Source organism: Mercenaria mercenaria, chromosome 2 (assembly GCF_021730395.1).
Source record: "Mercenaria mercenaria strain notata chromosome 2, MADL_Memer_1, whole genome shotgun sequence".
NCBI lineage: Eukaryota > Metazoa > Mollusca > Bivalvia > Venerida > Veneridae > Mercenaria > Mercenaria mercenaria.
In genome coordinates this window covers 106,581,674-106,601,292 of record NC_069362.1, presented here as the reverse complement: position 1 = coordinate 106,601,292, position 19,619 = coordinate 106,581,674, and the positions used below count along the sequence as shown (strand labels likewise).

The following is a 19,619-nucleotide window of genomic DNA, read 5'->3' as shown; positions in this document are numbered from 1 at the left end:
TGATTTATGGCCCTTGAATTACTGATTGGATCCACTCATCCAGACCATCTAACTGGATCCACTAGTCTAAAACATCTAGAGAAACTAACATTTTTCATAGGGGCAGTTGTGGGAGACATGCGCTTTTCTCAAAAGTATCTCTTGTTTAACAATGTTATATGAATATTTACAGATAAACAACACAAAAGATTTCTGGCACTGGATGAATGTTATTCTCATACCAAACATTTATTTGTCACATGACTGGAATGGTGATAGGATAGAGGAAGATACTCGACTCATATCAACTCAGGCATCATACAGGGTCGGACCAGTAAGGCTACGACAACACAGAGTTAATCCAGGTATGGTGTCAATATAGCTAGTCCGGAATCATATTGGAAGCTTGAATGTTTATTTGTCTTTATTATACCCCCACAAAACGAAGTTTGTGGGGGGGATATAGGAGTGAGCTTGGTGGTTGGTTGGCCAGTCCGTCCGTTGGTTTTCATGGTTTCCGGATGATAACTCATGAAAGGCTTGACTGATTTAAATAATTTTTGGTACACAGGTGCAACATCAGAAAATACAGGTCAGATTTGAATTTGGGGTCAGTAGGTCAAAGGTCAAGGTCAAAGTGACCCTGAACTGTTAAATGGTTTTCGGATGATAACTTGGGACTAGGATCATAAATTTTGGTACACAGATGTAACATCATGAAATGCAGGTCAAGTGTGACTTTGAGGTCTGTAGGTCAAAGGGTCAAGGTCACAGTGACTCTGAACAGTTAAATGGTTTCTGGATGATAACTTGAGAACACTTTTGCCTAGGATCATAAATTTTGGTACACAGGTGTAACATCATGAAATGCAGGTCAGGCTCGACTTTGAGGTCTGTAGGTCAAAGATCAAGGTCACAGTGACTCAGAACAGTTAAATGGTTTCCGGATGATAACTTAAGAACGCTTGGGATTAGGATCATAAATTTTGGTACACAGATGTAACATCATGAAATACAGGTCAAGTTCTACTTTGAGGTTAGTAGGTCAAAGGTCAAGGTCACAGTGACTTGGAACAGTTAAACAGTTTCGGATGATAACTTGAGAATGCTTGGGCCTAGGATCATGAAAATTGATAGGGAGGTTGGTTATGACTAGCAGATGACCTCTAATGATTTTGAGGTCAGTAGGTCACATGTCAAGGTCACAGTGACCCGGAACAATTAAACAGTTTTGGGAAAATAACTTTAGAACATTTGGGACTAGGATCAGGAAACTTAATCTTGAGGTTGGTCATGTCAAGCAGATGACCCGTATTGATTTTGAGTTCCAAAGGTCAAAGGTCATTTAAACCTTCTACGGACAATAACTTGAGAACGCTTGGGCGGAGGATCATGAAACTTCATAGGGAGGTTGATTATGACTAGCAGATGACCTCTATTGATTTTGTGGTCAGTAGGTCAAAGGTCAAGCAAGTTCGGCTTTGACATTGGCTTAGTTCTGTGACAAGGCCATATTGTGGGGTCACATCTGTGACAACTCTAGTAGTTTACAAGGTTTTGGGGATAATGTACTTCAGTGGATTTATAACAGTGCTTCATTTATTGAATTGTGCTAATTTAACCTTACATAGCTGACTTCCCATTTGTAAAGTACCATAAATGTATTCAGGTTATGAAAAAAATGGAAGCTAACTACCACTGCTTACCTCGAATACCATTAAAAGTTCATAAATGAGAAACTAACATAATTACAAATGTATATGAAATTTGCTCTTAGAACAGCTTTTGTAGACAAATTGCACTAAAACAGAAGTTTGCATTATAGTAATCTATTTTTAACCAAGACATTAACTGCTTTGGAGCTTTGTAAAATTTATTTAATTTTCTCGAAGACCTATAGAATACCGTAGATCAGATTTGAATTTCTCAAAAAATGAAAAGTGAAATCCTCATGAATCTCCTAACAATGATATGAAGTATTGTTTATGAATGGAGACACCTTCTTTACACATTACTTGATAATGGTTTGTTATATTGACCAAATTAATGTGTGCTTTCACAAGAAAATGGCCAGTTTGGATTTTTTTGTTTATAATTTTTTAAACTTTTATCGAGCCCGCTTGCGGTGAGCTGATGTAGTCATCACTTTCGGTGTATGTCCTTGCATGCGTCCGTCTGTCCGATTTTGTCCGGACCAAAACTTTGACATGCATGGACCAATCTTGTTTACATTTGGCATGAATGTTTACCTCAGTGAGAAGGAGTGTCATGCGCAAATCTCAGAGGTCAAGGTCACAGTTGGAGGTCAGAGGTCAAATTGAAGCTTGTCTGGAGCATTTTTATGCCCCCGAAGGGAGGCATATAGTTTTTGAACCATCTGTCAGTCTGTCGGTCTGTCAGTTTGTCCGCAATTTTCGTGTCCAGTCCATATCTTTGTCATCCATGGATGAATTTTCAAATAACTTGGCATGAATGTGTACCACAGTAAGACGACGTGTCGCATACAAGACCCAGGTCCGTAGCTCAAAGGTCAAGGTCACACTTAGACGTTAAAGGTCATTTTTCATGATAGTCCATTGATGGGCGTGTCCGGTCCATATCTTTGTCATCCATGGATGGATTTTCAAATAACTTGGCGTGAATGTGTACCACAGTAAGACGACATGTCGCGTGCAAGACCCAGGTCCGTAGCTCAAAGGTCAAGGTCACACTTAGACCTTAAAGGTCATTTTTCATGATAGTGCATTGATGGGCGTGTCCGGTCCATGTCTTTGTCATTCATGCATGGATTTTAAAATTATGGGGCATGAATGTGTACCACAGTAAGATGACATGTCGCACACAAGACCCAGGTCCGTAGCTCAAAGGTCAAGGTCACACTTAGATGTTAAAGGTCATATTTCATGAAAGTGCATTGATGGGCGTATCGTGTCTATATCTTTGTCATTCTTGCATGGATTTTAAAATAACTACGCATGAATGTGTGGCACAGAAAGACGATGTGTCACGCGCAAGACCCAGGTCCGTAGGTCAAAGGTCCTAAACTCTAACATCAGCCATAACTATTCATTCAAAGTGCCATCGGGGGCATGTGTCATCCTATGGAGACAGCTCTTGTTTCTTCATGCATGGTGGGATTTTGATGTAACTTGGCATGAATGTTCACCTTTATGAGACGGAGAGTCATGTGCAAGAACAAGGTCCCTAGGTCAAAGGTCAAGGTCACATTTAAGAGGCCAAAGGTCAGATACAAGAATGACATTGTCTGGAGCGTATCTTCTTCATGCATAAGGGGATTTTGATGTAACTTGGCACATATGTTCAGCACCATGATTCAATCTTGTTTTTAGAATTACTTCCCTTTGTTTTACTATAAATAGCTTTTTTTATTACTGGCCATGGGGAAAAACTGAGACCACTTTTTTGTGGTACAACATGCATGTTACATCAAATTATTTGGTGTATTTTGACCTATCTCTACTTGATAAGGAGTTTTGTGTGGACTCATATATATATATATATTTTTTATCATTTGTCAAAAAAAATATATATGCAAATATAGGTGCTAGTGTGAATCAGTTCTGACACCGCCAGATAGTATAATAAATGTTACTTTTTAGCTCACATGTCACAAAGTGACAAGGGGAGCTTTTGTGATCGTGCAGTGTGCGTCCATGCGAAAACTTTTGCTTGTGACCACTCTAGAGGTCACATTTTTCATTGGATCTTTATGAAAGTTGGTCAGAATGTTCATCTTGATGATATCTAGGTCAAGTTTGAAATTGGGTCACATGCAGTCCAAAACTAGGTCAGTAGGTCTAAAAATAGAAAAACCTAGTGACCTCTCTAGAGGCCATACTTTTCAATGGATCTTCATGAAAGGTAGTCAGAATGTTTAGCTTGATGATATCTAGGTCAAGTTCGAAACTGGGTTATGTGCCTTCAAAAACTAGGTCAGTAGGTCAAATAATAAAAAAACCTTGTGACCTCTCTAGAGGTCATATTTTTCATGGGATCTGTATGAAAGTTTGTCTGCTTGTTCATCTTGGTGATATCTAGGTCAAGTTTGAAACTGTGTCATCTGCGGTCAAAAACTAGGACAGTAGGTCTAAAAATAGAAAACCTTGTGACCTCTGTAGAGGCCATACTTTTGAATGGATCTTCATGAAAATTGGTCAGAATGTTTACCTTGATGATATCTAGGTCAAGTTTGAAAGTAGGTCACATGTTTTCAGTAACTAGGTCAGTAGGTCAGATAATAAAAAAACCTTGTGACCTCTCTAGAGGCCATACTTTTCATGGGATCTGTATGAAAGTTGGTCTGAATATTTATCTTGATGATATCTAGGCCAAGTTCGAAACTGGGTCAACTGCAGTAAAAAACTAGGTCAGTAGGTCTAAAAATAGAAAATTCTTTCGACCTCTCTAGAGGCCATATTTTTCAAGGATCTTCATGAAAATTGGTCTGAATGTTCGCCTTGATGATATCTAGGTCAGTTTCAAAACTGGGTCACAAGCCTTCAAAAACTAGGTCATTAGGTCAAATAATAGAAAAACCTTGTGACCTCTCTAGAGGCCATATTTTTCAATGGATCTTCATGAAAATTGGTCAGAATTGTTATCTTGATGATATCTAGGTCAGGTTCAAAACTGGGTCACATGAGCTCAAAAACTAGGTCACTATGTCAAATAATAGAAAAAATGATTTCATACTCAGCTCAATACTGGGTCATGTGGGGACAGCTGAGCGATTTAGGACCATCATGGTCCTCTTATTAGACAGCTGGCAGGCTCGACATTCTGCCCATGGGCATGCAGAATGTATTTCTAGTATTGTTTTGAAAGAGCGTTCACAATGCCGGAGCCTTATCCATTGCACTGAAGCCAAAAGCTCAAAACAGTTTTGATTTATGTTTGCTGTGAATATATTGTAGATAAATGTGATCCTCCAAGAAGAATACTGCCATATATAGAGAAATGTAGTTTTGATTGGTCGCAGGGTCATGACAGTACAAAGTCCTACCTTGAAGGTTGGATTCCTATACCAGTCAATCATACCAAGGTCAGGTATAATGATCCGTGGGCTTACAGATCCACTATGGAGGTTGATGGTGTTCCCTATGCAGGAGAGGTATACCAAATCATTTCTATGTTTATTTCAGGGGATGCATGTTTGAATTGAGGTAAAAGTTTTATTGTTTAAAATGCAGTTGAAACTCGATATCTGAAACTCACTTATCTCAAGATTGCAGCTATCTCGAAGACATTTTCAAATCCTGTTCTGAAAGCACTTGTACAAAATATTTTATGTTGAAAAACATTCTGTTCCTTGGAGTTCAAGATACTGCTTGAGTTAACTTCATCTGTATGATTATTCTGCTCATTTACTTACTCTTGCTTTAAAAAAATGTTTAAATGATTTTGTTTCTGGACAGTGAGTATGTAAGTGTATTTAAGCTATAGCTTTCAAACTTTACATCATGACTCATCAACACTGGAGAACGATCCCTATTGTGTTTTTGGCTCCTTGGCTTAAAGTTCAAAGTCATAGGGACCCAAGTTACATATTTTTGTTTTCCAAACTCAAGTCAAAGTATGATAGCTACAGCTTTTAAACTTTACTTAGTGAGAAAGTTGTACTAGAAAAAGGATTGTTGATACTGTGAAAGATCACTTCTGCTTTAGAACAAGCTTTCAGTCCAGTTTCACTTATTCCATTCTGTTTATGTAAATAGGGAGAGCATAGATCTATGAATAGTGGAGTTTCGACTTTGATCCTCAGACAAAGGGTATGTTCTCTGTGACAATAGATAATAGACATTGTGTCAAGAGTCATTTCGTCCTCTGCCTATGAATCATGTTGAGAGGTTGGAACACTGGTTAGGTTAACTGCTTGCCGTTACATGACTGAAATACTGTTGAAAAAACAGTGCTAAACCCCAAACAAACAAAACATAAATTGGGGATATGTGCCCCATTAGGTAGTACTCTTGTTTCTTGTTCACACTTTCTGCTAAGCTTGTTTGCCTTATTATTCCCGTTAGTGGGTACTGAGATACCAGCTTACATACAAAACTTTAACCAAAAATTAATGTCTAAGTCGGAAAAGGGGCATAATTTTGTAAAAAAGCAAATAAGAGTTATGGAACCTGTGCAATGTAAGTCAGTTCATCACATTGAATAAGTGTGTGAAGTTCCAGTACAGTCCCACAAGTGGTTACTTAGATACCAGCTTACATACAAAAACTTAACCAAATTAGGACGTGGACACACTCTGAAGCTGACACCGACGCATGGGCGAGTCCAGTAGCTCTACTATTCTTTGAATTGTCAAGCTAAAAACTAAAAAGATTTTGTTTTCCGGTTGTGTTTGTCTTAACTATCTAAAGAATAGGTAGTGATGTTGCACTTGCCAGTTCTTTGGCATCTGTATTAGCAATTATGCATCTCAAGCTTATGTAAATAAAATAGTAACTCGGCAATTTCTGGTTAAGTTTTTATATGTAAGCTACATTTAAAGAAACCACTTGCATGGAAATAGAGTGCAATTTTTCACACTTGTTCACTGACAACCTAGCATGTGGTGCACAGAGTCCATGGGTATTCATTAAAATTTAACTTTTCTAATAACAAGACTTTTGAGTAGTAAAATATTTCCTTTCTGTAATATCTTATGTTACATTTCAGATCGGAATCTACAGTGGTGGTGGTTATATAGTCGATTTGATTGGTCAAAGAGAGAATGTGATAAGAATGGCTGACTTGCTGCAGTTGGATAACTGGATAGATAAACTTACAAGAATTGTATTTGTAGAATTTACTACATATAATCCAAACATAAACCTTTTCACAACAGCACTTATCACATTTGAAATGCCGACCACTGGTGTTATTTTGAAGCGTGTACAAATATACACTTTCCGTTTATTTTCGTATTTGGGAGGTTTTGGAATATTTGTGATCTTGTGTGAGCTGTGTTCATTGGTTTGCGTAATATATTTCATTGGGCTTGAGTTGAAACAGATCAAGCGTGATGGCAAACGGCACTTCCTAAGTTTCTGGAATAGTTTACAGTTTGTGACTTTACTGACCTCTGTTACCTGTGTGGTCATGTACTTACTACGACATGCCATGACCTCTGTTGCTGTGGATAAAGTCACTAAATTGAAAGGTATGCAATCTTTTTCTGAACTTAATGGATTTCTACAATACATAACAAACTTCAGTATTTTCCTTTTGATATTTTAAGGCCCAAATTACTGTAAAACTTTTCTCCAAAACAATGAATTTTTGCAAGAAATCTTCTAATTTTTAAGTTCTTTTCTTGTGTTATATATTTAAAAGGTACTTAATGACATGATTGTGTATTGAGGAAAAGAATGCGTTTTTTTTTAGATGGGTAACTCTGTTTACCTTAAACTGTGCTCTGTAACTTTGAAACACAGTTAAGGACGTATGCTAGAATTTGGTGCGAAAATTTTCCCAATAACAGAATTTCTTCAAACTTTGGATATTGAAGGACAATCATCTAAGAAACAAAAAAATGCAATAAAAATCATAGGTCACCGCATTCGAAAAAGAGTTATCTGCCCTTGAAAACGGCATTTCCCCCAAAAATGATGTTTTCAAGGGCAGATAACTCTTTTTCAGTACCGGTGACCTATGATTTTTATTGCATATTTTTGTTTCTTAGATGATTGTCCTTCAATATCCAAAGTTTAAAGAAATTCTGTTATTGGGAAAATTTTCGCCCATCTCATATACAGGGAATTCTAGCGTACGCCTTTAAGGTTAGTAGAAATAGTGAGGTTTGATTCTTCATAAGTCAGTCTATTCCCCAATAATTATTGTGTTCCTAAAGATACTGCTGTATTTTGATTTATTATGCCCCCGAAGGTGGGCATATTAAAATCCCACTGTATGTCCCTCCGTCTGTGTAAATTCTTGTCCAGGCTGTAATTCTGCCATCCTTGAAGGATTTTGAAATAACTTGGCAATAAATGTTTATCATAATGTGGCGATGTGTCATGCGCAAGACCCAGACCCCTAGCTCCAAGGTCAAGGTCTCACTTAGAAGTCAAGATTAACAAGGTCTATTTTGTTTCCAGTTCATAATTCTGCCATTTATCAAGTTTTGATATTACTTTGCATAAGTGTTCCCCATAATGAGATGACGTGTTGTGTACAAGATCCAGACCACTAGCTCCAAGGTCAAGGTCACTCTTAAAAGTCAAAGGTTAAGAGGCTCTGTTTCTTGTCCAGTCAATAACTGCTATTCATTAAGGGATTTTAAAATTACTTGGCACAAATGTTCCCTATCATGAGTTGTGTCCTGCACAAGACCGGGACCCCTAGCTCCAAGGCCAAGATTATCTTTTAAGAACTTTTTTTTTGTCTCACCAGGTCACAAAATGATCCATACCTAAACTATTCTGGCATATTTTGCGCAGACAACTGTAGCATTCTTGGGCATGCTTTGGGGGCATTTGTCACTTGAATAGTGACAGCTCTTGTTTTTTTCTGAGTCAGTGACTGCTTTCTTTATTGGCATGAATTACAGCCTTTGTACTTAAAGATGACCCCTTTCAATCCAACAACTTAATTTACATTTCATTTTTTCCAGACAAGTTCTACAATTTTCAGAGAATTGCTGTGTGGGATGACGTGTTCCAGATTCTTCTAGCCTTTGCCATTTTTGCATCCATTTTAAAACTTATCCACATTCTCAGATTCAACAGACGTATGTCAATGTTGGCAGGAACTTTGAAGCTGTCTGCGAAGGAATTATCTGCATTTTCATTGGTGTTTGGCATTGTGCTGTTGTCCTTTGTAGGAAGCGGATATCTTATATTTGGTTCAAACGAACGTGGCTTTAGAACAGTTATACAAGGATTTGAGACACTTCTCTCATTTTCATTAGGCTCCTTCCACTTTGCAACTTTAGTGGAAAATTACAGAATAGTTGGACCACTGTATTTTTTCTTCTTCTTCACATTCGTGATGTTTGTCCTAATGAACATGTTCATAACAATTTTGAATGAGGCATTCACAGTTGTCCACAAAAATGTGATACAGCAGAAAAACGAGTACGAAATTGTAGAGTTCATATGCCAACATTTTAAACAATGGGTTGGATTTGACCTGGACAAGGTCATAGCGAATATTAAAACAAAATATCTAAAAGGTAAATATAGCATTCTTCTTCAGAAAGTTTGTATAGACAGATAAAATGTTACCTGGAAGCCATTTTTAATTTCTTGTTTAAGTTCTATTAGATTACTTGAAGATTAAGATATTGAAATTGAATTAAATACCTTTTCACCTACAAATTTTACCTGTTGCATGCAATACCTAAAACCTTAACTAAAAGAACTATGTCACTGTTAGAGGTCATTTATAATTTGTCTTGCCTTAGGTGAACAACTTGTTTCTTTAATGTTGTTTTTTTTTGTATGCCTTGATGGATTTCAAATTACTTGGCACAAGCATTCACCATAGTAAGATGATTTGTCAAAGGTCAAGGTCACACTTAAGAGGTCAATATATTATGTCATTTCTTTTGTCATCTAGCCTATAATTTTTATTAATATGTATATTAAAAGATATACAGACTTTCATTATAAGAAGGGGATGCAACATTTAATCATCTTATTAGCTCACCTGTGAGCTTTGTGATCACCCGTTGTCCTTCTGTCCACAATTTCTTGTGAACACGGTAGAGACCAAATTTTGCAATCAATTTTGCACAAAATTTGAACTGGCATGATATCTCAGATCCTTTCGAAAACTGACCAGATCATCCCATTATATGTTCCACAGTTATGGCCCTTTAAAGGGCCAAAATTTACTATTTTGGCTTTTGCAGCACTTTCACATATGTTAAGTCACAATAAGTTCTTGGTTTCTGGCTAGATTCCATCATCACCAGGCATCTAGTTACTAATCAAGAAAGGGGCAAACTTTACTATTTCTGCCATATAGAAGTTTCATTTATGCTTTGATTTGATATAAACTTGCTCAGAATGTTTATCTTGATGTTCCCTAGGCAAAGTTCGAAACTGGGTCATAAGGGGTCAGAAAAAAGGTCACCCGCTTGAATCAAAGGAAAAGTTTGTAACACTTTCCAAGCCACGTTTATGACCCTATCTTCATGAAACTTGGTCAGAATGTTAATGTTGATAATTGCTAGGCCAAGTTTGAAACTGGGTCATGTTGGGTCAAAAACTAGGTCATCTGCTGAAAAACTTGTTAGTACTTTCCATGCCACGTTTATGACCCTATCTTCACGAAACTTGGTCAGAATGTTAATGTTGATGTTTCCTAGGCCAAGTTCGAAACTGGATCATGCGGAGTCAAAAACTAGGTCATCCGCTGAAATCAAACGAAAAACTTACCATATTACATCTGTTGTGTCCAACATATTTCTTGTTTTGTGTACAAATAGTATGAACTTGATGCCTGTGGGACATGTTATTAAGTGTAATGCTCAGACTGTTTTTTGTCAGTAAAGTGTGTTATTAGGTATATCAAAGATTATATATATCATTGTTTGCCCTTTTGGTATCAGAAGTCTTCTTTATTGTACCCCCCAACAACAAAGTTGTAAAGGGAGGGTATACTGGTTTCAGGTTGTCTGTCTGTCTGTCCGTCCGTCTGTCTGTCCGTAGACACAATCTTGTGCGCACCATCTCTCCTCATCCCCTTGACACAATTTAATGAAACTTCACACAAGTGATCAGTAACAACAGTAGTTGTGCATGGGGCATGTTAGGTTCTTTCAGAAAGAAAACATTGCAGAGTTATGGGACTTTGTTTTTTGTTACTTTACTATATACATAGACACAATCTTGTGTGCACCATCTCTCCTCATCCCCTTGACACAATTTAATGAAACTTCACACAAGTGATCAGTAACAACAGTAGTTGTGCATGGGGCATGTTAGGTTCTTTCAACAACAAAAATTGCAGAGTCATGGGACTTTGTTTCTTGTTAACATACTATGTACATATGCAATCTTTTGCGCACCTAATTTTCTGAACCCTTGCACACAATTTAATGAAACTTTACACAAGTGATCAGTACCAACCCTAGTTGTGCATGGTGCATGTTACGTTCTTTTAGATAAATATTCTGCATAGTTATGGGACTTTGTTTTTTGTTCTTATACTGTATACATACAGTCTATATACATACAGTCCACATAATTATGCAATCTTGTGTGCGTCAAATTGCAATGTACTGTGTCAGTGCATGCGGGGGGTACATTCATCACCTTTAGTGATAGCTCTAGTTATGACTGCTATCGAAGTTTTTTGTATATATATTCTAGGTGATAAGCAGTGCTGTACAGCAGAGGTAAGCTACACATTGGATGACCTAGAAAGTCGCCTTGACCTTATGATGGCCTCAGTTGATGCAATGTGTAAAGGATATTTACCAATGGAAGATGACCTTGATGATTATGATTGGTTGCCTAGCAACAGAGAGTTAGAATAGAATAATAAACTTTGTACATGGATAATCATTATCATTGCATGACATTCTGATTAATTGTAAGGAAGTCATTCACATGCAAATGTAATGATAGAAATAGAGTGGTGACAGATCGGATTAGAAAGAATATAAATATTTAATAAACAAAGATTTTCATTTTATTTACTGTTTAATTAACCTTTTCTGTTATAAAGATTCTGTTAATTCAAATCTCAATAAATGTAACTATACTGTTTATTTTTTAAAATACATCTTATACAAACTTTTGATTAGTTATAATTATTGTCATAAAATGACTTTATAGGGAATTTTACATTGTATTTCTGGTATATTTGACATAAAAAAGCTTTATTTGTTGACAGTACCAGTAGTTTTATTTTAATTAGTATCGCTGGTCCCGAAGATTTTGTGATTTCTTTTATTGATTTTTTCTTTGGCCAGAATAGTACTGAGAAAAATGTATATTTGGCCATAAAACTGATACTGTTTAAACTAGTTCTGCACATTAGAAAAACTGGAAGTAATTATGGACTGTGAGCTTCATTAAAATCAACACTGCAGAAAAAATTCAGTTGTTGAATATGTTATCAAAGTTTTGATTTTCCTTTAAACTCCCATTGTGAAAACTTGTGTGAGGTCAAAAGTTTTCCTATCAGTCTAGCAAAAATCTAGCAGATGTCCCTATACTTTTTATTTGCAAAATTTTCTAAGTATTAGTTTGAAGTTTAGCCCAAGCCCTGCTTAGCTTGGTAGAGTGTTGGTCTAAGGATCATGAGGTCGTGAGTTTGATCCTCTGGCAGGGCGTATGTTCTCTGAGACTATTTGATAAATGACATTGAGTCTGAAATTATTAGTCTACCACCTCTGATTCATGTGTTGACAGTTACTTGTGGAGAACAGGTTAATACTCGCCAGGTACAGAATCCAGGATCACTGGTTAGGTTAACTGCCCACCGTTACAGGTTCTTTTTTATTTCATTTTTTTATTATTTGGTTTAGCATTGCAAGGAAATAGTTACAAATTATATGGCGACCTTTCAGCTGATGGTAAAGGAAGACCCCCAGGTGTCCTTTGTATTATTTCATTATGAGCATGCAACTGAGTAGAACCACTGACCTTCCATCCTTGCATGAAGAATTCAACGCCCGGAGTTAGACTCAAACCCACATCGGTGAACATAGCAAGTGATTTGATGCCAGCAAGCTTAACCACTAGCCACTGTTCACTTTTGAAAGATTACAAAAGCTGTCCATAAGACAGCGCACTCCACTATACAATGATTTGATAGAAAAATTAATTTTGTCTCGGAGACCTGTAAAAGGAGGAAAATACCCCAAGATATAAAAAGATATATTTTGAGTTTCAGGTCATTATCTTATATCATATTTAAGTTATGTCCAGAAAACAAAGTTAGAAAAAAAATCAAGTATGAAAGGGGCATGATTTGGTAAAAAATACAAATCAGTGTTATTGAGATTGTTACCACACGTGCAGCTGATGATATACATTTTAAGTTTCAAGGGAAGATTTCCCCCCAAAACTTTTAAGTATGAAAGGGGCATAATTCTGCCGAAAATACAATTAGAGTTGTTGGGATTGTAACTACACATGCAGATGATTATTGTAAAGAAGTCATTATCTTTTAAAAGATTCGTCTGTAAATGAAGCTTCCGAAAAATTTAACATGAAAATAACTCCCAAGTATAACAACTTGATGACCTTGACGATGGATATAATGGGCTCAGTCCCTGCACATACTTTGTATCATGACAATGTTTATGTGAAGATACAGAAAGATAGAAGCAATAGTAACAAAGATAGAAAACAAAACAAAGGTTGCCGAAACACTTTAACCTTTTAATTAACCTCGGTGACCTTGACCTTGGTTATAATGGGCCCAGCCCCTGCACATACTTTGTTTGCATGCTGAACAATGTTAATGTGAAGTTACGGAAAGATATAAGCAGTAGTAACAAAGGAAATTAAAGGATGCCGAAAAAACTTTAACCAAAAGGCATAGACTTTGTCATTCAGTTTTAGTATCAAAAGATGCTGCTATGTCTGTGAATTTTGTAATAAATGAGTGGTTAAAATGAATTGGCGAGACCAAGAGTTTTAAACACCCCTTCCCATCCAGTCACCTCCTGTTAACCTTCAACATGATCTTGAACATGGATTTATATTTCACAGGTATATTCTTGCAGGGTCATAGAGACTCTTGTTGCGTCATAAATAGAATAGTTTTAAATTTTACTAAACTATCTTATTTTGATGACCAAAGCTGAAGATCACTATTTTAAATCTTTAGCCTGCGCTCATAAGCAAAAGCACATGCGTCCCTCATGTGAAAAAAAGCAAAGGGGGTTTTGTCCTCCTTGTAAATAATGTGAAGGGGTTTTTGTCCTTGTAAAATTCAGTAAAAACGACTAAGGGGGTTTTGTCTGCCTGTGCAAAAATGAGTGAAGGGGGTTTTGTCTGCAAGAGATTTTGTCCAACACTCGCAGAACTCGACATTTACACATGTCATAAGTACTAGGATACTATTTGGAGACTGGCACATGTATTCATATGGCGGTGCACACGGAATCTTCAATGTTGCACACAATGCAATTCCATGAAATGCGGAGTATGGTAAAACAACTGAGTGAAGTATACAATGCATTACAAAGTCCCTTACTGGAAGGCACCTAATTTTCTCTACTGCAGATATCATAATGAACTGATATCTGTCAATGATGTATTTATATTGTAAACAATATTATACTATATATATATATATATATATATATTGTTCTGCCGGCACTCCTGCCTAGGACCGGGAACAGTTGTTGAGTTGGGTTCGGACAAAGAGTGATGACATTGTACCTATATCTCTAGCAAAGAGGCAAAATCAGTGTTCAGTCACACATCTTTTATTCAGATATACGGTTCTAGCAGTTCCAAGTATAAAATATTCAGTAGTTTACAGAGTATTCATAAATTCCACATATCTCCAGAAGTTACTGTTCTATGACACTTATACAGTATGCTTAGGTCAGGATAAATTGATATTTGTGGAGCCGATTTTTAGCTCACCTGAGCAATGCTCAGGTGAGTTTTTCTGATCACTCGATGTCCGGCGTCCGTCGTCTGTCTGTCTGTCGTCTGTCGTCTGTCGTCTGTCAACATTTAGCTTGTGTATGCGATAGAGGCTGTATTTTTCAACTGATCTTCATGATGTTTGGTCAGAATGATAATCTTGATGAAATGTAGGCCGAGTTCGAAAATGGGTCATCTGGGGTCAAAAACTAGGTCACTAGGTCAAATCAAAGAAAACCCTTGTGTATGCGATAGAGGCGGTATTTTTCAATTAATCTTCATGAATATTGGTCAGAATGATAACCTTGATGAAATCTAGGCCGAGTTCGAAAATGGGTCATCTGGGATCAAAAACTAGGTCACTAGGTCAAATCAAAGAAAAACCTTGTGTATGCGATAGAGGCTGTATTTTTCAATTGATCTTCATGAATTTTGGTCAGAATGATTACCTTGATGAAATCTAGGCCTAGTTTGAAAATGGGTCATCTGGGGTCAGAAACTAGGTCACTAGGTCAAATCAAAGAAAAACCTTGTGTATGCGATAGAGGCTGTTTTTTTCAATTGAGGTTCATGAATTTTGGTCAAAGTGATTACCTTGATGAAATCTAGGCCGAGTTTGAAAATGGGTCATCTGGGATCAAAAACTAGGTCACTAGGTCAAATCAAAGAAAAATCTTGTGTATGCGATAGAGGCTGTATTTTTCAATTGATATTCATGAAATTATGTCGGAATGATTATCTTGATGGAATCTAGGTCAAGTTTGAAAATGGGTCATCTGGGGTCAAAAACTAGGTCACTAGGTCAAATCAAAGAAAAACCATGTGTATGCAATAGGGGCTGCATTTTAACACCGGATCTTCATGAAATTTGATCAGAATGTTTGTCTGGATGAAATCTAGGTCGAGTTTGAATATGGGTCATCTAGGGTCAAAAACTAGGCCACCCAGTCAAATTAAAGGAAAACCTTGTGTACGCAGTAGGGGCTGCATTTTACACTGGATTTACATAAAATCTGGTCAGAATGATTGCCTTGATGAAATGTAGGTCAGATTAGAATATGGGTCATCTGAGGTTAAAAACTAGGTCATTAGGTCAAATCAAAGCAAAAACTTTCTGTATTTTTCAATTGATCTTCATGAAATTTCGTCAGAATGATTGCCTTGATAAAATCTAGTTCAAGTTGAATATGGGTCATCTGGGATCAGAAACTAGGTCACTAGGTCAAATCAAAGAAAAACCTTGTGTATGTGATAGAGGCTGTATTTTTCAATTGATCTTCATGAAATTTCGTCAGAATGATTGCATTGATAAAATCTAGGTCTAATTTGAGTATGGGTCATCTGGGGTCAGAAACTAGGTCAATAGGTCAAATCAAAGAAAATTTTTGTGTATGCGATAGAAGCTGTATTTTTCAATTGATCTTCATAAAATTTAGTCAGAATTAGTCAGAATGATTGCCTTGATGAAATCTAGGTCAAGTTTGAATATGGGCCATCTGGGGTCAAAAACTTGGTCACAAGGTCAAAAAAAAAAAAATCCTTGTGTTTGCATTAAGGGCTGCATTTTAAGTAGGATATTGATGAAATTTGATCATAATGTACATAAAAAACAGCAAATGTTATTAATGTTTTTTAATATATTATCATCTTGTTCTTTCAGGAATCTTCAGTTGGAGCGCTGCTTTCCTGATCTTTATTTATGACAGAAGAATTATATGTTTTTAATGCACTAGAATTCTGCAAAGACAGAATTGTACGGTACCCATTGTTCAAATTAAAAAGTTGGCATTTATTTATAGATAAAACAAAGCTTTATTTGTGTCTGAATACTGAATCAGACTTTATGTTGTGGGTAATGTAGGTGTTCACCTGTACCGGGTAAGTGCCATTGGTGAAGACACATTTTTTTGCTCAGTTCTTTGGATTCCACATATTTAGTTGTTAATTTTCTTTTTAACAATTTCTAAGTAAAAGTCAAAGTACGTATTCATTTGAATACCAATGCTTATGATAATAATTCATACAGAAACTAAACTTTCATTTTCAAACATTTACCAATGTGGAAGTGGGTCTCTTCCTGGGTTAATACCTCCTTGCTGATCAGGGTGTTCCCTGTACTTTATCTATCTTGTTTCATGGTTACCACAGATCTTTTACGGTTTATGTACTTGTCTCGCATGATCCGTTGCCCTGAACTTATTATCCATGACAGCACTAATCCCTTTTCAGTTTGTTTCATTGATGTATGATCGTTCCATCAGGGAGATGAAAGATTTTCTTGGGGTTCCAGTGGAAGCCATTGCCAATTAACTCACTTTGTGCTTTGGATATTTTCACAGTATTTTGATTTTCATCTGGGAGTCCTCTGGATGTATACTCACAGCTGGTGACCAGTTATTAAGAATGTTGTCAGAAATTTAAGACTGCTTGGAAATTTTAAACTCAGGTTGTTATGTCTTGATGAAATGCCAGATGAAGTGAATATTAATTGTAAGAAGATTTCATATTGGAGAAGGGCAATATAGTAATCGGGGGAAATGCTGTTACAAAGTTTTTGGGGGTAGTTCAGTATTGCCAGCATTACACAGTCTCTGTATAATGTTTTACAATCTGCAAACCATGTTTTAATCATGATGGGGGAATTTGTTCTGCAGTTTTCTTCAAATATGGTTTGTACTGGTTCTTTGATTCTCATTCACATTGGTAGCGATGGCCTGTCACATCCAGATGGGTAGATCAGTTATTATATCATTTAGTTTCCCTGAAAATCTTGTTAGTTTATATGTATGCATTGTAAAACAGCATGGAGCATTGATTTGCTTTCTCAGTACGAGTTGTGCTGTAAAATTCTCTTTTTGATTAGCGGACGAATTGCTAATGGCAGAAGTACTTTCTAGACCAAAAGCAGAAAAGTGAATGTAAAAAAAATGAAAGTGTGCGTAGAACAGATGCAGATTCGTCTATGGAAGAATGGAAAGTCGTGAAAAGAAGAAAGATAAATAAGACTGAAATCAAAAATTCCCATGACAACGTTAACATGGACTACCAAACACTGTTTTTGAACAGGGAAAAAAAGACGTAGAGGTTATGTAGAAAGTCAAACAAACACAAAGGACGATCCAAAGTTCAGAAAGGCAGAGAAAGAAGAAGACAAAGCAGGCAAACAAAAGATTAGACTTGATGAGCAGTGAAAAACGAAGAAGAGTGGCCAAAAAATTTACAAGGGTTGATATTGATTATAGGCAGGCAGAAAAGGATAGGGACAAAGCAGCAAGACAAAAAATTAGGCTCAGTGAGCAAGTGAAAAACAAAGAAAGAGTGGCAAAAAAATTGACAAGGGAAGATATTGATTATAGGCAGGCAGAAAAGGATAGAGACAAAGCAGCAAGACAAAAAATTAGGCTCAGTGAGCAAGTGAAAAACAAAGAAAGAGTGGCAAAATAATTGAAAGGGAAGATATTGATTATAGGCAGCAGAAAGAATCTGAGACAGAGAAGCAAGACAAACAAGTAGACTTAATGGAGCATGTGATAAAACAAGAAGAATGGCAAAAAAAATTGGCAAGGGAAGATATTGATTATAGGCAGGCAGTAAAAAGATAGAGACAAAGCAGCAAGACAAAAAAGTAGACAAGATATTGATTATAGGCAGGCAGAAAATGAGAGGGACAAAGCAGCAAGACAAAAAAGTAGACAAGATATTGATTATAGACAGGCAGAAAATGAAAGGGACAAAGCAGCAAAACAAAACAGTAGACTTCATGAGGAAGTAAAAAACAAAGAAAGAGTAGCAAAAAAATTTACAAGAGATGATATTGATTATAGGCAAGCAGAAAATGAGAGAAACAGAGAAGCAATATCGCTTACTGAGAAAAATGATTATAGTCTTAGAAAAAGAAAGATAAGTATGCATGAATACAGAAGGAAAAAAACAGACCAAAGATAGGGAGAGAGTGCTTGACAGAAATCGAAAAGCATTAACGCAAAGAACCTGATTCATAGAGATCTGAAATTCAGAATGCAACCAAAGAAATATAGGCAATAGTGTTGATGATGTATAAGACTTTTCATCGAAGTATTGAAATGGTCACAATACTTTTGTTTTTTTCAGTTTGCTGCCAACAAAACTTGGTTCAAAGAAAAGTGTAATGTCATTTCCAGTTGTATGAACATTGTGTTTAAGAAGTATTTAACAGGAAAAAATTCAGTTGATTAAACAAGGAGTGGATATGCATTACTGTAAGCAGCATTCGACTAATAAGAGTCCTAAGTTATCTGTTCTGAATGGTATGAGTGGCCTACAAAAGCAGAAGAAACTAGAATTATATCCGCTTGAGAGCGCTTAATTGCATTGCGGATAACCCTTTATGCAGTTGAGATAATTACCTAGAGGCCGGCAGTACTCTTTGAAAGGAAATGTTATTATGTGCCCGTTGAATTCAACAGTGGTAGATGTTTTGCCGAGGCATTAGTGAAAATGTTACAGTTCCTGTAAAAACATAAAGAGAAAAAATTGTTCATAAATCTTGTGCGGGCTTTCACAGAAAAATATTAGCCACTTACCGTGTATTAGTAAGCATACATTGGCTATTAAGACACAGTAAATTATATGCAAATGCTAATGTTTCAGATTGATGAACAGTGGATAGAACAAGTGAGCAACATAGTAATTGATGTGTTACAGGAGTTTTTATATGCAGACACAGAGTTCATTCAGGGAAAATAGTCACATAAATATAGTCATGAAGAGAAAGCCCACAAACAACACAACAAGGTATGGAACAAAGGAAAGTGAGCGCTATGATTCAGATGAAGAAGTGATATCCATTTACAAGGAAATGTGGGCAACATTGACACACTTGTTGGGATTATGAAAATTAGAAAACCGTAGCAATTATTGGCAATTTGCACCTGGTGAAAAATCAGCGTCCTCTGAGTATCTATCAGGATAAAGGACTCGGATATACTTATGTTTTTCCTACCATATTATGATGTCCCCCCCCCCGTCAAGAGAATGAAGAAATGACTTGTCTCTGTTCATTACCAGTGATATGCTATAGTGGGAGTT

The 19,619-nt window shown here is 36.5% G+C and overlaps 1 protein-coding gene across 1 annotated transcript in view; it reads left to right on the top strand.

Moving 5' to 3' along the window:
* LOC123562429 (polycystin-1-like) overlaps positions 1-11,739 on the top strand; it is a 62,846-nt gene extending 51,107 nt beyond the window's left edge. Inside the window, exons 29-33 of the mRNA XM_053537439.1 lie at positions 173-344; positions 4,914-5,110; positions 6,667-7,150; positions 8,603-9,163; positions 11,310-11,739. Coding sequence (XP_053393414.1) covers positions 173-344; positions 4,914-5,110; positions 6,667-7,150; positions 8,603-9,163; positions 11,310-11,476 — 1,581 coding nt within the window. The 3' untranslated portion in view covers positions 11,477-11,739. The remainder of the gene's footprint in view (positions 1-172; positions 345-4,913; positions 5,111-6,666; positions 7,151-8,602; positions 9,164-11,309) is intronic.
* Positions 11,740-19,619: the final 7,880 nt, after the last annotated feature.